Source organism: Apteryx rowi, unplaced genomic scaffold, assembly GCF_003343035.1.
Source record: "Apteryx rowi isolate R43461 unplaced genomic scaffold, aptRow1 scaffold_248, whole genome shotgun sequence".
Taxonomy (NCBI): Eukaryota; Metazoa; Chordata; class Aves; order Apterygiformes; family Apterygidae; genus Apteryx; species Apteryx rowi.
The window spans coordinates 978,354-1,000,361 of NW_020448841.1; the positions used below are offsets into that span (position 1 = coordinate 978,354).

General features: G+C 37.5%; 1 protein-coding gene across 5 annotated transcripts in view; it reads left to right on the top strand.

Moving 5' to 3' along the window:
• The window catches only part of SNX10 (sorting nexin 10), a 42,428-nt gene extending 20,844 nt beyond the window's left edge, over positions 1–21,584 (top strand). For 4 of the 5 annotated variants that reach the window (XM_026066791.1, XM_026066793.1, XM_026066792.1 and 1 more), the window contains 5 exons: positions 6,219–6,305; positions 8,365–8,465; positions 9,147–9,245; positions 17,496–17,711; positions 18,142–21,584. In XM_026066791.1, coding sequence (XP_025922576.1) covers positions 6,219–6,305; positions 8,365–8,465; positions 9,147–9,245; positions 17,496–17,711; positions 18,142–18,220 — 582 coding nt within the window. In that variant the 3' untranslated portion in view covers positions 18,221–21,584. Of the gene's footprint in view, positions 1–4,317; positions 4,522–6,218; positions 6,306–8,364; positions 8,466–9,146; positions 9,246–17,495; positions 17,712–18,141 lie in introns of those variants that run through there. The other variant, XM_026066795.1, reaches the window with a different exon arrangement.
• The last annotated feature ends 424 nt before the right edge of the window (positions 21,585–22,008 follow it).

Consider the following 22,008-nt stretch of genomic DNA (forward strand, 5'->3'; position numbering starts at 1 on the left):
TTGCCATTTGCTGCTTCATATAGCCCAAACCAAATTCAGTTAGTTATACTGGGGTTAGGGGATTACTGAGTTAGCAGAGAATTTCCATATGATCTAATTATTGCAACATAGGAAACCTTCATGCTTTACTTAAACCAGATGAGAAAGCAGTGTTTAAAGTGACATGGTCCAAGCTTAGCACATTGCGGGAAGAGTTAAAACCTGCTGAGGACTGGTGCCTTACAAGAGCAGCAGCTTCTGGAGAGTCAGTTTTCTACCATTGCTACCATCAATGAAATCAGAAAAACAGACAATTTCTGCTGTTGATATTTTGGCTATTACGTGGGCAGTCTGGGACATCTACATTTTAAATGGCAGAAGTAAGGGTAGTGCTCACAGAAGGGCTAGGCTACTCATTTCTCCTTGGTTTAGCTTCAGGTGCAGTTACATCCAAAATTGGGATTTCAAAACCCCTAGCAGTTGTTTCATGTACCTGTGGCAATAGCTCACTTCCAGAAATGCCTCCTTCCAGAAAAACCTCCTGTTGGTACGTGGCATAAAACAGTGGCAAAAAAACAAGGAACACCTCTTTTCTCACTTTATCCACCCAGAGAGTTGGCTTAGAGCATTCACTTAGGCCAGGAAAGATTTGCTGTGTTCTTCATGTTTTAATCACCAAGCTACAGAATATTCTAGAGTGAGGCACTGCCAGTTCCTTCTGTTCAAGTTTCATGGAAGAAACAAATATTCACTGGATCAGAGAGAAGGAGAGTAAATGGCTCTGTGCATGATGGGTTCAGACACTCAGCTGGGAGGGAGGGACTTCAGGTATTTCGTAGGATGTAATGCTTGGAGCTAGGACTGAACTCTGACTTCCAGAAAAATCTTTTTTTTTTTTTTTTTTGCTCAGTCCCAAAGTACATGAAAAACTTTATCAAAAAAATTTCTCAGCTGTTAATCTCTTATCAGCCTTACTATTCAGCATGCATGGAGTACAGATTCCCCATACACCCAACATAAAGAGCTCCATGTCGCTTGTGATTGATCCTTTTACTAAGAGGCAACCTGATGGGAAATTCTGCTTTTTTAAGGATGCTTTGTGGAAAATGACTCTCTTGGGGTTATTGACTAATCAAATGTGTAACAGTGGCACCATGGAGCATGAGTTTATCACCTGATACTGTCCTGAGGATGGAGATCTGAATTAAAACACAGCTTGAATGGATGAAGCAAATAGTCATCCAGTGCAACAATGTTTTTTCCTCCCTCCCTCTCATAGTAGATTTTTCCCATATTAAAAATAGATGTTTCCATGTAAGATTTCCTATTTTCCTAGTAGAAGAATGTTAAAAATAAACTTCTCAGAAACACAGTTTTTGCAGTCATTCTGTGTAATAGAACTTCTGGCCTGTCCTTAACTCCAAGCAATCCATTGCATTGTCAAGAAATGGTATCTGCAACAGGAAAAAAAAATTTCTTATGTTTGCTTCAGCTGCTTTTATGATGTATTGTTCCTTTTGGGGCAAATCCAAATGGGAATATTCTAGCTTTCAGCCTCTGTGTCTACAGTGACCTTAGTGCTGCCCCTTTTCCTCTGTTGTCAGCAGTGATGTTCTTTGAGCAGCCCTGTAACAGTGAGAGTATAGAAATAAACAAGGCATCAGGGCCACGTTGACCTTTTTATCGTTTATATGTGACCTGAACTACTTGTAATGCCCCTGTTCTTGAGGGCAGGCTAGCAAAATGCCACTCCTGAAGTGGCTGGCAGAGAAATCACAGCCATTTTAGCCATGAATTAAAAGGCACAGGTAGCTAGAGAACCTGCTCAGCTTATTCCTGCTCATTAAATAGTTATGACTCTTTTTGTATTCTGGGCTACACGTGCTAGCTTTGCTGGTGCATGCAGTAGCTGCAAAGCTGTTTCACATGAGAGAGAGAAACGACTTTCTGTTTTTCCTCAGTTATCAATAGAATTTCTGATTAAATTCCAATTTGGGGGCAGATTTGAAATTGCTTATGAGGATATTTGGGCCAATGTGACTGCTGGATCCCAGGTCAAAGCTGTAGTAATAGCAGTTTGGGTTTTGCTTGTGAATTAACAATTTCCAGGGAGAAGGAATACTCTGCAGTGACTTTGTGTTGTGTCCATATAGTTTGCAGTGCATGAACCTCCACTACCAAGCTTGGACATTTTGTGTGTCAGCAGCGAGTTCAGGTTTTGAGAGAATCACTGCACTTAGGCAGTGCAGGAAACATATTGTTGCTGAATGCGTAGTAGGCATGTCTGTGTATTGTGCCCACAATAAAAAAAAAAAAAGTGTATAAATATGTGGCGTAATAGCTAGATCTGCAATTCTGGAAAAAAAACAAAACTTGGAGGGAAGGTGGGGGGGAAGAAGACCATGACTTGAAAATGATTTCCTCTCACAAGTAAAACTTCCCTGAAACTTTGGTTTTAAGCATTAGTAAGCCTGGGGACTTTTGCTCTCTCAGGGTTCTGCTTCCTGGTTTGGAAAGCTAGACTGTAATGCAGTCTGATGACAAAACATGAAGTTAGTCTTCATGTGGTCTGTGGAAGGAAGAGGGCAGCCTCACCTCTCACAGGTGAGCACTGGACTACTTGAAGAGAGACATGCCTATTGACTGTATCCCTTTTTTTATAGCAAAAGTAGGAGAGAAAGAAGGATATGCAGAGGCAAAAGGTAGTTATTACATGAGACTGCTATAATTTGTTCAGTGACTGACCAGTGAATGTCTCAAACGAATATCCTGCCACCTAACTTTATTTGGATCCTGCCACAGCCTGTGTACAAATACTGGACTTGCATAAGCCTGGTTTTATAGGGACAAGGTGACATAAGCACCTTTTATGGCAGTGTATCTGCATCTACACTAAGTAGTACTGCTTTGACTGAATCAGTGTTGTTATATTGATGTATTTATTATATTTTTATATCCCAGTTTGGTTTTGTATCGCAGAGAAAGCATATGGGTCAAAAGAGAAGGGATAGCCTGAGTGTGTAATGCCCCTATTTCTGAGTAGCAGAAACTGTGAAGAGAATTGTAATTAACGCTTCCTGGATTGAAGATATTTATAGGGGAAGTAACAGTAAATCTTGAGAAAGGCTGTACATTTTGGTTTTGTTTTCTAATTGCTTAATATTTATCTTGCTTCATAMTTACCCCAATCTTGGTATCTTTTGGTGAACTAAAAGAAAAAACTCCGCACATTCTGCTGAAATGATGGTGTTTCAAATTGGAGCTCATACTGACTGTATTTGAGTGCTGCAGTTTACTGAGGTATTCTGATGTACCATAGAATATTTTTGCTCGTGGGTCTGTGATATGCTTCCTAGATACCTGACTGCCTTATTAGATGTGACAGATCTCATTTCTTGTATAGGTAGAGTCTGAAAGGTCTGAAGTATTTGAAGGCCTCAGTACTGAAACCTGATGGCCATTTAATTAGAAATTAAAAGTACAGAGGGTTTTGCATGGAAATTGTAGTCCAGAATCATTTACAAGGTGACCCATAGTTAACATGGCATATCCAACAGTAACTTTTTATAATGTGTTGGTGTAATAGAGATTGAAAGAAGTATTTTATTTAGAAGGCTATTTTGATTCCTTATGAAGAGGAGTGTAGTAGAAGGTCCCTTGGAAATAAAGTAATTTGAGGAACCTAGGCATAAGGAAGCAAGATGGGAAGATGATAGGGCAACTGATGTCAGGAAAGGAACCAAAAGGTATGTTATAAGCAGGCTGTTTACAGTCTTGACTTCTGGGCTGCAGTGTTTGAATGGAAGAGGAGAGTAACGTTGCATCTGAAACTTTCTGGCATAATTGTTCTTCTTCCAGCTTGCAGGACTGATGTATTTACACCTCATGAAAGAGAAGACAGAATGATTAGGAGAAATGTTTGCAGCCCGGGGGAAGAGTGAGAAATAGGGAAATGGAAGGCTGGGAGCGGAGGGAAAGATTGAATGAAGGAAGACTAAAACTTAGGAGAAGATGAGAATATAGGTATGGAAAAATGTTACAGCAGGTCTGAAAACATGCTATAATAGTGAGCCAGGAGGGAAAAAAACAGAACTGAAAAATGGTTTTCTGTCCTTTGTTTAGCACATTGGATTGATCTGCATAGGAGGAGGAATAACTTTCTCATACCTCTGACTGATATTTCTCTACTAATAAAGGTATGACCCCCCAGCTGGTAGAAGTTACTACAACTTTGTTTTTGTTTGTTTTGTGCCCTGTTGGCATGGGGTTAAAAAGCTGCAGAGGATACAAAGCAGAGGGCAGTCAGGCCTCCAGCGTTCTTCAGTGAGGAAAGAAGCAGCAGAGATGGCGGAAACCTTTCAAATGGGTTTTCTTTGGCAACATACTCACTGACATGCACCACGGTGTTATCCAGTAATAATGCAGAAAAAACCCTGTGAATAGAAGCTGTACTAAATGAGATGAAACAGTGGGCTGTATCTGGCCATCAAGCCAGAGGTTCTCCATCACTGAAACAGTATCACCAGGAAATCAGCTGCTCTGGTATGATAAATGATTTAATCAAGACCACAAATACCTCCCTGCCACATATAGGGTGCAAATGACTGTTCAGGCAAAATAGATCTTTTCCTGTCAAGGATGTCCTTTTTCTCCTGTTTGTCTGTTAAAATTTGCTGCTGGTGGGACTGCTGGTGTGTTGCATGGTTGGAGGAGAGGGTGGAGGGGACTTAGCTGAAGAATAAAGGTTTCCTTTCTGATGTCTGTGGTTTGAGAATGGAGAGACACGTTTTGAGAGCTTTCTAGTTTAAGACTCCCTGATTTATGAAGAGAGCTACTAAAAAAGCATCCTACTTACCAGAGACTTTGTCCTTCCTCACAGCTTTGATCCCTATATCTGGAGATCTGGTGCAGTGCCTTTCTCTCAGGAAAAATATATCTACAGCTTAAAATKATTTGCTTTTCTTTAAGTAAGTTGTTGTGTGGGTGGTTGGCTTAGTTCTTTGGGTCATTGTTTACTTAAGCAACCAGAGTTGGATAGGCTATGCTTTTGTTCTAGTAAGAGCTGGTAGTTCGGCACACTGGCAACCTTCATCTTTTAAAGAACCTTTTCCATCTTAATCTGAAAATATGGATTTACCAGGTTGGTTTTCTTAACATGATACAATATGTAAGGGAGTTATTAGCTGAGGATACCCAGAAGCATGTAATCTTCAGCCTCATCCAATTATTATTAGTGATGCCTAGTTGCATTAATGCCCGCAGGCCTCTGTCACTCCTTTGGGACCACTCTAAGTTATTATATAAGCGTAGAAATTATAAGGAAATAGAGTAGGTGTGACAACTGCTAAGGCGCCTGCTCTGTATCATTGTCCCCTGAAAATGGGGCTAAGTATGCTCTGCAGTGTTGCCTTTTCATGCAGGTTGATGGGCAGACTGGGATGGAAGTGCCCGGGTCCTGCTGTCCTCAGCTGTACTCAGTGACTTAAGTTGGTGGTATATCAGGAAGCATATGCGGCATAGCAGAAGGGGGGTATTCATCTCCTTCCACAGAGCATCAGGGACACTAGGCTTGAGACCATGAATCCCTGCGTCAAATCTGTGCCTGGGGCAGTTAGTAGTGGTACATCCTCTTCTGTTGGGCTGGACCAAGTAATTTTGTGTGTAGAAAAATGACAATTCTTCATCTCCTCATGGACATACTGAGACTTATCTCAGATCCCCAATATCAGTGGGTATAAATACTTGATCTTAAAAAATGGTAGATAAAGTGACAGAAGAAAATTAGGTGCAAATAAAACTCTATATGTAAGCATTGGGTACAGGGAACAGTTTTGTAACACATTCTTTGTGAATGTCAAACACAAGCTTGGGAAAAGCCTAAAATACCTGCTTAGTTCTATCTTAAACCTGTGATTTTGTATGTTGGATACTTAATTTGTAGCTATTGAAATCACCAGATCTCCCATGAATGAAGCATGTGTGATAATTCACAGTATTATTTAATCTGAAATAGTCCCTTTTGCTAGCAGTTTGGCAAGGAATTTCCTGGACATGTGGTGTAGCTCAGATGATTCATTGCTTTTTGCTTCTTCTTTTATAGGATTGCAACATTCAATAAAACAGCAGTTCAGCTTTTAATCTGAGCACAGTAGTTTGTGGAACAGCAGAATAATCAAAAGAATCTTTCAGGCTCCCTTCGTCTTTTGAAATTAATTGCTTGATTTATTATGCACTTGCAGGAATTTGTAACTGTCTTGGTGCGAGACCCTAGGACACAGAAAGAAGACTCTTGGCATTCATACATAGACTATGAGATATTCATTCATGTGAGTATAAAAATATCAGTACAGATTCTTTGCGTTCTTATTGCTGTTTCTGTCCAAGCCCAGGCTCGCTTCAGGTATTTAAGGGAATTTCTTTACAACACTCCTGGAAGGCTGGGGGATATTATTCTCCTTTTAACGATGGAGATGCAGTGGAACAGGTAACATAGCTTGGCCAAAACCATGCAGTAAGTCTGTGGCAGAGCCGGGACTAGAACCCAATACTTGGGTTCACATGAGCGTTCCAGAACACATTGTCTTACAACAGATACTGTTCTTAGTTTTAATTATCAGCTAGAAAATCAGTGCAACAGACTCGCATAGTCAGTGATCTTACAATTATAAAAGAAGTTTGATGTTCAGGTGCTTATGTGAAAACAACTTTCTTTTCAATAAGAGTCTGGTAATTTGTACCTTAAACTCTCCCCAGTTCTTATATTTGCCAAGGTATTTGGTTTCTGTGATGTGGTTGGTTTCAGTGTACGTTAACATTCATATTATGCCAGCTCAGTGGTACTTGGATATGTCAAGTAAGTACATTTGTGTTTATAATTGTAGTCTACCATATGTTTGTGGGACTGCACTTAGAATTATGGTTCTCTCTTGTCTTAAATCTGTCCTGTACATCATTTTATTTTGTTGATTATTCTTTGGTGGATGATATTTGGAAAGAATTACCTTAATTTCCTAAATCTAGATCCAGGGATTTTAATTGCAATGTAAATAAAATTTTGTGAAGTTTATCAGCTATCAGGCGAAGAATTTGAGAGCATAAAGTTACGTGACTAATGTCTGGCACAAGACTGAAAGCATTTCCTTCCTGTGTGGGAGAGTTAAGCATTCAGCATAATGAGAGCAAACAGTCAAGTGATTGCTTATTAAATGCCTATGCTGACAAGTTCTTGTGTCCTGTGTGGCAATCACAGCTGTGAAACTTTTACATTTTGCAATGTGGTTTAAGTACTGTTTCAAAAGCAATTATATTTTTGACTTCTGGTAATAGAAATTCTGTAGTTTTGGGGGATTATATTACAGTTTCATAGGCACTGGTGCTTCTGAAATGGAAGTATATTACTGGTTTCCTCAGCAACTGCCAAGCTGGAGTGGTGTCATTTAGACACAGTGGTCTGATTCAGCAGTGGGCATCCCTGGGCATCTCTGAAGCTGATAAATATCAGCTCAGCTCCCTCCCAGGAATCTGCAAAGGCTTTCAGAGACCATGTCTGTAGGTACATACTGGACTGTACTAGGTGGATTCAAAATCTTGGGTCTGCCAGGTTCTTGGGCCAGCTGGATTCCTCTTCTGCCAGGCTCTTAGCATTTGGTTTCTCAAGCTATGAGGCAGCCCGGATACCAATCTCTTCCAGAAAGCTGGTGTCTTTGGGCCCTGTGCTGTCCGCATGGGGGGGAACTGTGTCAGTGCTACAAATGCTGGCAGGCTATTGAGGGCACTGTGAACTGCARAGTTCCAGTGGAGTCCTGTCTGGCAGTCAGAGTTTCACTTAAATGTATGCTCCACTAGAAAATTTGGCAAAATCATTTAATTTCCATGAATTGTTTCTCTTTTGATGAATTGGCCTTTTCTTGTGGAGTAATACTGTTCTTTGGGGAAATGTCCAAATACTGCTAATTGCAGGGAGCATTCACATTGGTTTATTTGATTTAACTAGGACTGCAGACTGGACGAACTCTGTGTAGAGTAAATGTTTGGAGGATTGTAACTAGAATAGTTGAATATTTTTTTTTCCTGCAAAGATTGGTGTTTTCTACCGAAACTTTTTTTCCTAAGATTTTTTTTCCCCAGTTACTGAAACTTTATTCTGATGTCTTGCTTGAAAAAAAGAAAAATAAATTCCCTGAGAACCAGTAGAAATTGATGCCAGTTTTGTCTGAGAGAAAGCACAGTCCTTCAACTAAACTGTATCCACATCGCTTTGTGGATGCATTGGCATCTTGGGGTTTTTTTTGTTTTTTTGTTTTTTTTGGGGGGGGGGGGTTATATCATGCCTGTACTTTAGTTTAAACTGGTTTACAAGGTAAAATGTTTTTTATTTTCCAACAGACAAACAGTATGTGCTTTACAAGGAAAACATCCTGTGTTAGGCGACGCTTTCGAGAATTTGTTTGGCTCCGGCAGAGGCTTCAGAGCAATGCTGTGCTAATGTGAGCAACTTTTAAGTTTCATTTATTCCATTAAATATGTGTTTTTAATAATCTGTAAATAACACATGGTGGGAGAGGATTGTTTCTTCTTAATCTTGGGAATTATAGAAATCAGAGCTGGAAAGTGTCCTGCATTTTCTACTAGTACAATTTTATTCTGTACAACACATTTCCTGCTGCTTTACTTGGTCTAAACCCAGAAGGATGTAGTTTATACTCATAGCCCTTGTTTGGTGACTCCCAGTCTAATAACCCGTAATATACTTGATCTGTATTTCCTTTTATTGTATACAGGTAGCAGGAATAGCAGTCTGGCCAAGATAAATTATTAGGCCATATAGAGCAGAAGCTGTCTTGCTCAAGCTGGCTAGTACCAACAGTGTAGATGTTTCTGCTCTATGTAATTTTAGGATGTACTTAGGTTCTACAGCCATAAGGACAGCAAAAGAGACAGATATGCATGCAGGCTTAACAGCTGGACCAGAAAATTCTGATATTTTTCTTCAGGGTGTGTCAGAAGCACACCAGTTGCTCAACCTTGTTCTCTCAAATTTGATTTAATTAGCTTTTGGAACATAACTTTTGAATCCCAAATGCTTGAGGTTGGCTTTAGCTTACAATATTTTTCTCTGTTGTTTCAGGTTTGGTTTTAACTATGTATTTGCTTGTTTGTTTATAAAGACAGTTACCAGAACTGCCATCTAAAACTCCCTTTTTTAATGTGAACAATCCCCATCACGTGGACCATCGTCGGCAGGGTCTTCAAGAATTCCTTGAAAAGTAAGTACCCCTTATCTCGAGATGCTGCTGTTTTTTATGATGTCATCAATTTTCTAGTTTAACATAGCTCATCCCTGGGATGTGAGAGCCATCTTGTGGTCATCCTCACATGGTACACATTTGGTTTTATTTTTGTTTTATTTGCACAAAGTCGTATTTCGTATATGTGACTTCAGCTTCATTGGTGTAAGGAAACTTTAACTTTTCCATTGCATTTCATTGCATTGATTAAAAAGAATAGTTTGGGGTTTAAATTGCTTCATGCTTGTACTGAGGTTGAAAGTTCTTTCATGGTGATGTCTACTTGCAGCTTTCAAGAATTACGCTTACACAAATAAATAAGACTTCTCCCCTTCTTCATAGTAATGGGAATTCAGTGTCCAGGTCTCTCTAGTAAACTCTGTTGGCTAAAACATTGGGAGCTTGGGAAAATTCTGCAGGGAGATTTTCTAACACAAATATTGCCTATGATGCCAGTTACTCTGTTTACCATACCCACTAACATAAACAAGCACTAGCAGCTGTGATCACTTTTACTACAGCTGCAACTTGTATAAAATCATTGTTCTATGCTGTTATGTAAAGGGTTAGTGTAAACTGTAAGAAATGAACAGTAAAATCTTAGCTAGACTGACTTGAGCTACAAGAGAGTACTGTATTAGTTTTAGTATTGCATTGTTCAGTCACACTGCTGTAACCATTTTACTGTCCGCAGTGGTAGAGATCCTGTTGGTTTAATTTTGTGCTTTCCCTGCCATTTTCTTAATACCCTGCAACTGCTGTTATGAGTGCAGCTCTAGTCACAGTTGCCATGGTAGGAATTATGCATAAGTAAGTTTGCAAGCTGTCTTTAGGCACTGTTTGGGTTAAAGGCATGGTAAGACACTGAGAGTAAAGACACTCATCTTTCAATATCAACATTTTCATGAATCAGAGTTGCGCAGACAAAGGAAGAAAGCAAATCATTTAAGTAGGCCTTAAGGCTCATGGTGAGTGGGCAGAGGAATAATGGACCCACTGTTTTTCTAGTCGGTATGATTATAGGCTTCCCTAACAGACAAGAAAGAATTGGTCCTGGGGATATATTTGTTAGCAGTAGGCTTAACAACTGAAGGCAGAGAGAGTTAACCATTGCAGGAGTTTCAGAAATAGTATTTCTGTGTACACTTATACTTAGGATCTGTGGGCAGAAGTATAGTCAGTGAATACTGTCTGAGGACATGGGAGACAGAGAAAGGAAAAYAGAAAAGGATTAGAGTTTTTTTTCTTTACCTCACGGGAGAGGGAGTGTCTGCATTTCTAGAGGTGATAATATTAATGATCGGACAAAGGCTGTGGTAGTTCAGGTCCCTGTGTCCGAGCAATTCTAGCTCAGCTGCGCTGTCACAAGGAGTAGTGCATTTTAAAATGAGAATGATTTTGAAAATGGTGAAGAGACCAATCTGGTAACAGTATATACTATTTCAAGATCAAAAACACTTACAACCACTATTTGTGCCTCAAAAGGCAAAACACAGCGACATATTCTCTTAAAACAGCTCTTCACTCTCCAATTTTGTGAATGCATGTAATTTAAATGGGTACTGACAGGAAAAAATGACAGCATGTTGAGCATTTTACCCTGCTGCTGTTCATCCAGGAGCAGGCGAAGAGGCATTTCTGTTGTAAAGTACTGATTTAAATGTTTGAATTTAGGTGCTATTTAGAAACGTGGCGGCCTTCTCTCAGCCCTGGGGAGTAGCTGGAAGGAATTTTCAGAGATACAGTTGTGTGGTGATGAATTGGCTTGGCGGTTATGTGCTGTACCATTGCCCTCTACTGGCTGGCATGTCAGATGTGCTGCTATTTATAGAAGGGATCTTTTTATTGGCTGAACTAGGCTGCCATGATGTCTCCCCCCCCTTTTTTTTTAATCTGAACCAAAGGTTATGATTTCTTTCACTGAAATTGCATTTGTGTGACTCATTGACAAGTGCAGTGTCTTTAACTCCAGCATGTGATCAGTGCTGATTCTGCACGTGCTCCAGCTGATACAGCTGATGCGCAGTTAATGTCAGACTATTCAAATTCTTCTGCCTTATGTTTTATAGCCCTGACATTACTAAACTACTGGGTCTGGATGCTACAGGTTCCCCAGTGTAGCGGTGCTAGGGGAAGCAGGACCTCCCTGGTATACTAGAAAGGGGGTGAGAAAGGAATCAGAAAGCAGTTGCACAGGGTTTTCTAGCCCAGAACTACAAAACTGAGCGCTCCATTAGCCCAGCAATGACAGTGGTTATCACGAAGAGGCCCACAGTCCCTGCTGGTGTTCCCCTATGACAGCGAGAGGAAATACGATTTGAACCTATATATACACCTGTTCACAGGTAAGATTTTCAGATGCTTACAGGTGATACAGGAGCCTGTGCTCCAGTCTGCATTCAATACCTTATGAGATTGTCAGGATCCAAACCATATCTGAAAATGAAATGTAGGTCTTTAACCATTTCTGTTTCTGGCCTGCATCTATTGCTCTGTGCAGGGAGGTTACTGCAGCCTCTCCTGGGACAGTAGCCCCAAGACAGAGGAGTAAGGATTGAGCTGCTGGAGGCTAAGTGGAGAGGGCTCGCAGGTATCCAGTTACTGTCATTGACCCTGAGAGTACCTCCATATCACCTGTATGTGGATAGCTGTAGAGTTCTCTTGTTCTCCTTCACATATTGCTCCAGAATTAGCGTGGGGTCTGGGCAGCCTCTTTATGCTGAACAAGGTAGGGTGAGAATTAAGTCCACAGCAGGAACCTAAAGCAAAGCATTAGAGTTTGTTAGAATCTGGAAATGGGTTTTCCATTCTGTTTGTCTTTACCATACAAATGCAGGGTAAGAACTGCTTGTCTTATAGGTTATTATCACTCTGAATGATGAAGAGCTGTAAAGCTCACTTCTTGTCTGGGCATAATTTAATATTTCAAAAGCCCATTTGCATTAACGGAAGTCAGCTAGCCCATTTTCAATTATGAATTACTTTGTAAGAATAAGGAAAATGATGCATTTTTCTTGGTAAGTATCCTGATGCTTTTGAGGATGTGTTTAAATTCACAGGAAAAGCTTATTCTTAAATTGAAGGTCAAAATCAAAACATGAACTTTTAATATTAGGTTCTGTAAGAGTCTCTTTGCTTTCACCCTTTTTTTCTGCACAGATTTAACTGGGATTTAGACTACCTTTATATAAGATCATTCATGTTTGCTTATTAGAACACTAATTAACAAAACTGATTTAAATGCTAGTTGTATTCACTCCTGTTGCTGATATTTTGCTTTCATTGAATACAGTTGGATTCTAACAAATTGGCGTGGCTCAAAAAAAATATCTGGGGCAATTGCATTGCAGTTTATGATGTGGTGGAAGAGATGGTAGGAGTTTGGAAAAATGCACTGCTAAAATCCAAAGAGARCAAAGTATGTGCACGGTCTTCCCACTCTGGATGTAGTGGTTTGTGCTCACTCAGTGCTGGTGCAAACAGACCATTCAGAATTCTAGTTGATCGCTGCCTAAGGCAGAACTGTTCTTTAAAGGTAGCTTTGGTTTTGCCCTCCTTCCCCGACTTGCTTACCTTCCAAATTACAATCCCACAAGCCCGAGCTCGGTAGGTTAGAGGGTTCCCCGGAGGTATGTTGTTCTCTCATACGGATGGGAGAAGTGGGAGAGTGGCTGCTTGCCGGGGCTGCTTGGGAGCCTTCAGCAGCGCAGGAYAGACAGAGGCACTGGCAGCCATAGGCCAGGTGGGATTTCCTCAGTGAAATGTGGCTCTCTCTTTCCGCTAGAGCTGTTCTGAGTAAAACTTGGAAAATATTTCAGATCTGGTGAGTTCCACTGAAGTGCATAATACTTAGCAGGCAGTTTAGTTACTAATTCTTTTTTTTTTTTTTTAATGTATTTGTTATCAGATTCTAAACAGTTGCTTAACAGTTGCTTGCTATCAGTAACATTTCCTCTGTTAAAAAAATGGATGAGGAAACACAGTAGGCTTTTTAAAAGGAGGAAATGGAGCTTTGTTTACTGTGGACTGTGTAAGTCCCTGTTAGCTGTGAGGCTGAGTGGATGTTCAATAGAGGGCACCACAGTACAGGCTGTGATCTGCTGTCTCAAGTTTTATTTTTTTCCCTTTCATGATATGATGTAAATGGGCAGAGTAAATTTGTTGAAAACAAAATCGGAGTGTTAACCTTCCACACACATACAAGTGTGCATCTGTCATTGTATTAGGTTATAGTAGATACAGGAAATCTTTAGTTAGGATTAAGTTGTACTGTTCAGCCATATGTTGTTCTCCTCCAGCAGAACAGTGTATAATATACCTAATAAAATCATGTTGAAGAAAGCCAGATTCTGGAACTTGTCTAAATAAGACAAAACACATGTTTTGTCTTTTGTAAGTGCTCTTGCTGTAACATGGGGAAGGAGAAATACTCTCCAACTAGTATTCAGCATTTTCTCAAAAATGACGTTATTTCTTTTGGATGTCAACTGACATTTTCTGTCCTTCTTTAAAGGTCTAGAGATCATGAGCATTTACTGAAAGCTTACAAACAAAGATTCACATGGCCACAAATAAAAAATGATTTTATTATCTCTAATTCAAATGTAGAGCCTTATCCTGCAGCCCCCTTAATCACATAAGTAGTCATTATGCATGTGAGCAATCTGGCTGAGAGGAGTGAGATCTCTGACAAGTAATGACTACTGATGTGATAAAGACTTGCAGGATTTAGCCTTTCATTCTTATTCTGGGCATGCATAGAAAGTCTGTTCTCTTAAATATGTCCAGTCAGTTTATAGGAATCAGCACTGTGAGCCATGACTCTTACATTAGCACAATTGCAGTGAGAACTGATTTACATCACTGTAACTGCAACTTTGTATTGACACTTGCTGTAATAACACTGTTTGTGAAACATTGTGAATGCTACTGGTTGAATTCATACTGCACGTACGGCTAGCCTGTGCTAAGACATCTGAGTATTAATATTATTACATATCACTTTCCCTTTTACCTTTTTTCATTTGTATGTTGTATTTTGTAATTTTGATTTTAAGGTCCTTGGAGCCAAAACAATTATTTTCTAGCTGTACGACACCTCACACAATGAATCCCCAGAACAGTGAAGGCCCTTGAGGGCAACTACTGTATTAGTAACATCTGGTGACAAATCATAGATATATGGTTATTTCCTTGAAACAGAAATATTCTGAACAGCAAAACATAAGGCTTATGGGTAGCACAAATTTATTTTTCATTTTGATTGCCTGAAGGATGCAATTAAAAAGCAATCTGACCTGTTGGTTCAGATGGGGGAGAAAAGGCAAAAGTTGTCTTTTAATTAAAAGGAAGAAGAGATGTTTCAAGGGCATGACTGGATGAAAGGTGTTCACATTTGCTTTCAAGATCACTTTAAACGGTTTGTAAAGTGCTTTGTGTGTTTGTTTTTTCCCCTTATGGATGTACATACACAATTAACGTAATGAATATCTTTGTATTCCTTCCCCTTGGTTCCTCTTCATTCATTTCACCTCCAGATGGCACTATTAAGCAGAAAAGAAAATTGCTGTGAAATAATGAGTCCAATGTAAAGTAAAATTGGAAATTGAATTATAGCTGCAGAAAAAGGACAGTAGCCTTGAGGTCCTGATCAGCCTGTACTCTTATCACTTTTGTTTGCTGTTCCATGTGTTAGGTTACTGGCGAGTTAATAACAGTGCTTCAGCAGTTCAAGGCTTAGTAGAATTGTACTGGACATGAAATAAAGCTAAAATGAATTTGTGTCCAATATCATTGACATTAATGCTCATTACTTCTCTGGTGTAATGCCTCAAACCATCTAAAATCAATTTTAAAGATTACCCATTATTTTATAAAGAAAATAAAATACATTTCAAACAGCAACAAAGCTGTAAGTATAGTGTAATCTTACAAACAGTTAGTTACTTGTGTTTTTGATGGCTGGCAGGAAACTTTTGAAGGTACGGTACAAGAAAATCTGCCGTGAAACTAAATGCCATACACAAAATTTAATGTCTTAGCTTTTGCTGTGTTACTTTGTATTAGACATGCAAATGTCAGAATGGCAGAAATGTGCATCCCCTCATTACGCTGTTAAAAAGCCTGGGAAAACTAATAACTCTAGTTACTTTAGAGTAAACTCTAGTATGTTTGTTTTGTTGGGTTTTTTTCCTCTTTAAGAGGAGGAAGAGAGGGAGGGGAGAATTTACTCCCACAAGTGCTTAAACTAGAAACATGGATTTATTTTGTGGAATGGTATTTTTTTCTTTTACTTCTTGTCATGATGTTTGTCTTGTTTGGGAGTTTATATTTATCAAAAGTCAAGGCTGAAATCTTCTTTCAGTGGCCAGTGAATGATGGCTTTTCAGACTGTATTCATGAAGCTATTGCTGTTGAGGTGTGTGGACTTGTAAATTCTCTGTTTTGAATCATTTATACACAACATTTGCTGGTTTCCCTTAGGTTACTAAGATTGTTTTCAGTGTACTGTGTATTAATACACGGTATCCATTGACTTTACCAATGTATACTGTATTTGCTATGTTTATTTTTAAGTAAAATTATGAGAATTTATTTAGGAGTAAAAAGACTTTATCTAGGTATGAAAGAGTGTTTATCTTGAACCGTAGTGGAATCTGGTCCTTTTTAGACTGAATTTCATACGCACCTGGTAGATCATTAGGGCTACTGCAGGTATTTCCTCACTGCAAGATGTCAACATGTGAATTATTTGGTTGTGAATGTGTATTTACCTAGGCAAATGAAATGTGCATATATACACAAATATCCTACATTTTCAATTAGATATATCTCTTATTATTTATTTTGATTTGACAGAATTTTATAGGCTTAGATAAAGCCAGAAGTCTTTAAGTATATTAATTGTTATTGTAATGTTCGCCACTTTAGAGGATGGTTTTCAGAGCATATTTATATTTTTAAAATGTTACAGTCCAAGCACATCATTAATCTTGTTTGACAGAAGGAACTAATCCATTATACATTTCATTTTAATCAGAGTACCTATATAATGAACTATTTCTTTCTGCTTTTACCAGTTCTAACATTAATGTCCTCTCTTGTATCCTGTTGCATAGCAATGACTTTTTTGGCCACTTCAGTGACCTAAATGATTAGAAATAGGTAAATGTTGATTCTTACTAGTTTTGGTTTGCCTAAGGGTATTTTAGTAATTTTCTATGGAGCACTATTTGGTGTGGCTATAGGCTCTTATCTTGCAAAGGCTGACAGTAGATTACTTCACTCACGTGAATAAAATTACATGTATGCATAAACATAGTTTCCTGTTAATCACACTAGAATACATATATTAAAATATTCCTTCTTTAGATAAATCTTGCAGCAGAGTTGTATTTTTTCAAAATAGTGCTGATGATCCTCAGTTCTCAGGCCATGTAACAGTATCTCTACAACTTTTTGTATTTCTGGAATGTATTGTACTTTGTACTCCCACTCTATGTAAGCAAATACTCTGGGCTAAATGTATTTGAAGGCTTAGAGAGATGAAAATGGAGTTTTAAAAAGAATAACTAAAATGAAAAGTATCTTATTTGAGATTCCCTGAAAATGGTTTAAAGTACATTTAGATCAATGTTCAGTATTGGCATTTTCACTCTACCTTAAAGGTATGCTTATTTGTTAAAGTGTAAATGAATTTTGGCTTATGTATACAAATACTCTGTTGTTTACAAGTATTCCAGAGCCCGGACATTTCAAGTTTCTAAAGTCCTCTATCTCTGTACGTACTTCTTTCCTCCACCAAAGAGATGGGTGACTTCTAATTTTTTGAAAAGCTTAGTTACTTTAAAAAATATATAGACAGTTCTCAAATGGAGACCAAATTTCCATAAGAGTATATACTACCAACGGCCTAAAAATCATTAATTAATCCATGTGGTAATAACAGATGGTTAAATGGAAGAAATGTCCTTGAAGTTATTCTTATAACAGATGTGCTTAACTATTAGCTTCATGTTTTTACTCACCTAAAATTCCAAATAATGTAATAAGAAAGTAACACACACCTAATCATTTTAATATGTTCATTACCTTCTGTAACTGATTTAGGATTCTTATAAACACTTAAAAGCATGACATCATTTAGGATTTGTTCTGGTAAAACACTTTAGAATATATGTGTATGTGTATCTGTATAAATACATTTGATTTTTCTTTTTCTTTTTAAAGGATCCTACAAAATGCATTATTGCTTTCAGACAGTAGGCTTCACCTCTTCTTACAGACTCAGCTAAGTCCTGAAGATATGGAGGCTTGTGTATCTGGACAGACCAAATATTCTGTTGCTGATGCGATTCATAAGTTTGCCTCTTTGAACAGACGTTTTCCTATAGAAGATGAAGAGAGAAAAAAAGAAAAAAACAATGCAGACTCTGATTCAGAGAGGTGATTTCTGTATTTCCTTACTTTTTGAGATTATATATACATACATATACAGGCGCATGCTTCACTTTTTTGTTGATGTAATACTAAGATAATGAAAAAATTAATTGACTGAGATTTTATTGAGCTGTGACAGCTCATCATAGAAGTCTTCACACACACCTCCACACTGAATTAATGAATGCAGTAGAAATTCAATTATCTGCATTCTGATTATGTGAATTTCATTTAGTCAGACTTGAATTATTCGCGTTTAAATTATCTTGCTAAAAAAATATCCAACTGCACTCCAAATGGCTAATTAAAAGTCCAAATTTCCTGTCTCTCTTTGTGACTGGAGATAATTAAAGTTCTCCTCTGTTACTCAGGCTTTGAGTGTGTTGTGAAAACCAATTTCCTCCTTTTATTTTTTTTTCTCTCCCCTTCTCTGCAGTTCATCCTCTGGACTTGGACACAGTGATGACAGCATTTCACGTGGATGTAAAGCAAGCTCAGCTTCTGAAGAATCATGAAAAATAATTTCTGCATTGCTTTCCGAAGGACAGTACAAAGTGGTTTCTGCTACGTTTACTAGTTACGTGCACCACGTAAACATGATTTGCTAATAACATGTACCTAAAAGACTCGTTGTCAATGCATGTCCCTAAAGAGTTTTTGAAACAGACCTTGATATTATTTCTTTGTTGATTTATTATGTACATTGATTGAGGTTTACATGTTACCCATTACATTTAGGTTTTTGCAACCGTTAAAATCTCAGTATTGGGCTAGTCATGCTCTACTGATACATATGGCAGTTAAAATATTTCCCTTAGTGACTGCACGTCTTAGATTTGGAAAATCAAGATAACTTAATTCCTCAGCTTAAAAGTTCTTGTATCAAATATATTCAAAACATCTTTTTGTAATTTGCATCAGAGAAGTTTCATCTTTAGAAGTCAATTGACATTGGTGATGAAATTACGTACCCCACAAGATATTAACTTTTTAAAGTAGCTCAGCAACATTGGCAAAACAACATTTGTACAAACTATATTCTGCTGACAATTTGAGATATAAATATATGTTTATTCTCTAATGTTTATGGAAAGCTTGGTTTTATCATGCATAAGAACTAAAGGCCAAAATTCTCAAGCATGACTGCTTAGAAGTTAGGAATAATAAAAATGACGTAATTTTGAGGGTTTCTAAAGGGGCCTAGTTCCCAGGGAATTATGGATACTCATTCCCAGTGGATGAAGTCCATTAAAACCAATGGCTAAAATTTCCATTGACTTCACTAGGGCCAAGATTTCAACCTACAGGTCTAACTTCAGGTACCTATATTTGAAGATGTCAGGACAGAGGTTTTAGTTTAACAGCTTAAATGGAATGTATTTCTCTCTCCAAGATGATGATAATCACATAGCTATAACTTGCTGTRCAAATGGGCATCTCTCAAATCTTTGGGAATAACTGCAGCTGCTGATTTCATTGTTACTGTAGTTAACACATAAGAATATTGACTTTTTCACAAACAAAAGGCAGGCTTGAACACAACTTTGTAACCACCAATGCTTATTTTGATTAAACGTCAATTTTGTTCTTTATTGTTAACAGCAGCTGCATAGTGTCTTGTCCCAGATTCTGCAAATGGAATATGTTTCACTGTGGTGTTGTATTTATATTTGACATTTAACTGCTATTAAAAAGAGCTAGGGGGTCTGATCATCCTAGCAAAGCTCCCATTAACTTCAGAGCTGTAGTTACAGGCCTAAAAATGAACTTTTTTTTTTTTTTTTAAGAATTCTGTGTCTAGTTTCAAAGAAGGAACATTTAAAATCTGTGAATTACAGAAACAATAGATTATTAAATGGCCAGCTAATAAAGGTTAGCATAGGCATGTGTGGGCATGTTTTTTCAAGCATCCAGCTGGGAATCTGTAATTTTAGAAACATGTTTTAATAGCCCGAGGATAACATCTCTTAGGTAACTACTTTGAGCCGCTGTTTTCTGTTGATGGTAGCACTTCTGTAAGATAAATATGTTACCTTTTGCTCAGTTTTATTGAATTGCACAAATGTATCTCTTCACCATCTCAGCTTGTGTACAAGGTAGCAGCAAAGGTATTTTAATGTAAAAGTTATAACATTTATTTAAAGCAGCAAGTTATCTCTAAAGGTAGCGAAATGAAAGTTGTTTTTGCCAGGCAGAGATGTTTGCTTTTTAAGTTGTTACATTACTGGAAAAAATTATTGTTTAGCAAATTTATGTAAAAGATGGGGGAAAACATCAAAACAAACAAAAACTGGGATAATGTCCGACAAAAAATGTTTTTATTTAATACAGCATTAGGATAGTGGGTTTTTTTGTTTTGTTTTAAAATGATGACTAGACTGTTGAAGCACTTTATAATTCTTGGCCTACTTGCACAGGTCCTCAATAGCTGACTAAAAATACATAAATAAAAGGACTGGAGAATCTTTGTAGCTACTTTTTTTTTTAATTCTAGGAGTATATCTTTTGTGTGTCAGAGGATATTTTCCAAAGGAAAATATTTCTGAATAAATACTTGTTTCTAATGGTTCTATTGTTACTCTGTTATTTTCTTTATCACACTGTTCAGAAAAATCAGTACTATTAACAATACTTTCTTTGCATCTTTGATAGAAATTTGTTTAAAATATTTTTCTGTTGAATGTTATTTGTTTAGCAAGTACTACTGGATTTTTTCTTATTAAAGAAGAATGAAAAGTATTCTCTGTTCTAGCACTTTTGTTGTCAACTATATAAGTGCATATAAATGCTTTACAGCACTTTTGGTGGACAGACATTTAAATGTAACATTTATATAATTTTACATTTATATGTAAAAAAAACCCCTATTTTTTTAAATGTCTTATGTGACTTCAATGATTTCATGTTTTTAACACTGGCATTTATTTTGACTCTGTTAAAAACATCACTGGTATTTTGATTCTCAGTTTTTAGTTTTGAATAATGCTGATATTGCTTGCTAGTTTTTCAAACAGGCTAATACCAAAATTATAATTTCATCTAATTACTATTACTAATTTATATCCAATTACAATGATTCCAATTTGCACTCAAATAACCAAAAGCGCTGCCGCCTTTTTTTTTTTTTTTTTTTTGCTTAGAGCTTTATATTTTGATTTTGTATAATGGTTTCTTAACAACTTTTATGTAACTAGATAAAACATATTACCATTTTTATCTTGTCTTTAAACCAGACGGTAAGATTTATGTTAGTATCAATATCCTAATCACTTTATGACTTTCCAGGTTTAGTTACTTTTCTTCAAATATTTTTGATATGTATGTATAGACTAAGTTTTTGTTTTGTTTTTTTAAGAAAATGTAAACAAGTGAAAATATCTCCAACCATATATCCTGTCAAATTGTACAGCATGTTTAACTTCAGGATATTGTAAACTAGTATTAAGCAACCTGTTACTTAAAATGTCACTGAAATATACTTGTAAGAAAGATGAGAAAAAAAATTTTTTGGAAAGAAAATTGTTCATTTATACAGCAGTGCTGTTTTATAAGTCCTAAGAAAGTTTATACTCTTAAATGTACCACCATATACATTGCAGAATTCTGTGTCCAAGATTTTTTTTGAAATATGTAGCATGTTGAAATTTTTTCAGAACAGTATTTAAATTATATAGCTACACAAAATTTGTCACTTACTCTGTTGTAAAATACAAGGTGCACATAAAGTGAGTGAAAGAAAACTTTTTTCTTTGTAGTTCTTAGAGGAATGGGATCAGTGATGATGACCAATGTTTACACCAATTTTTCTCCCTAGCTTTTACAATGTTGTACTTTTACATTTTTGTGCATGCATTAATAAATAAATCAGTATTTCCAATATTTCCTAAATACTTTATGAAAAATAGTTATTCTCTTCCTTAATATTAAAATATTCTTTAGCATGTTAAATTGGTTCCTTGCCTCCTGGAATAAAACATTGTCAGAAATAATTCAGGTGATCTTCTAAACCAAAAATCAAAGGTACTCCTTTTGCTTGGGAGCACTGGCTTTTTAATCGAGAGATGCCCGCAGCCCGCGCGCTCACGTTTCCGTGCGCGCCTCTGTCCACCCCACCGTTCGCGCACAGACCAGCGGTTCGCAGCGCCGCTGTTTTACTTCACCCGTTGGGCCTGTGGCGCGCTAACTGCAGCCCCTGGCGCTGGCCCTGCTAGCGGCGTTAGCCGCAAATGCAAGAATGCGAGGAAGTCCGCAGCAAACGCGACGGAGGCACTATTTTGGAAAGCTGCACTTGCTTTTTTTTTTT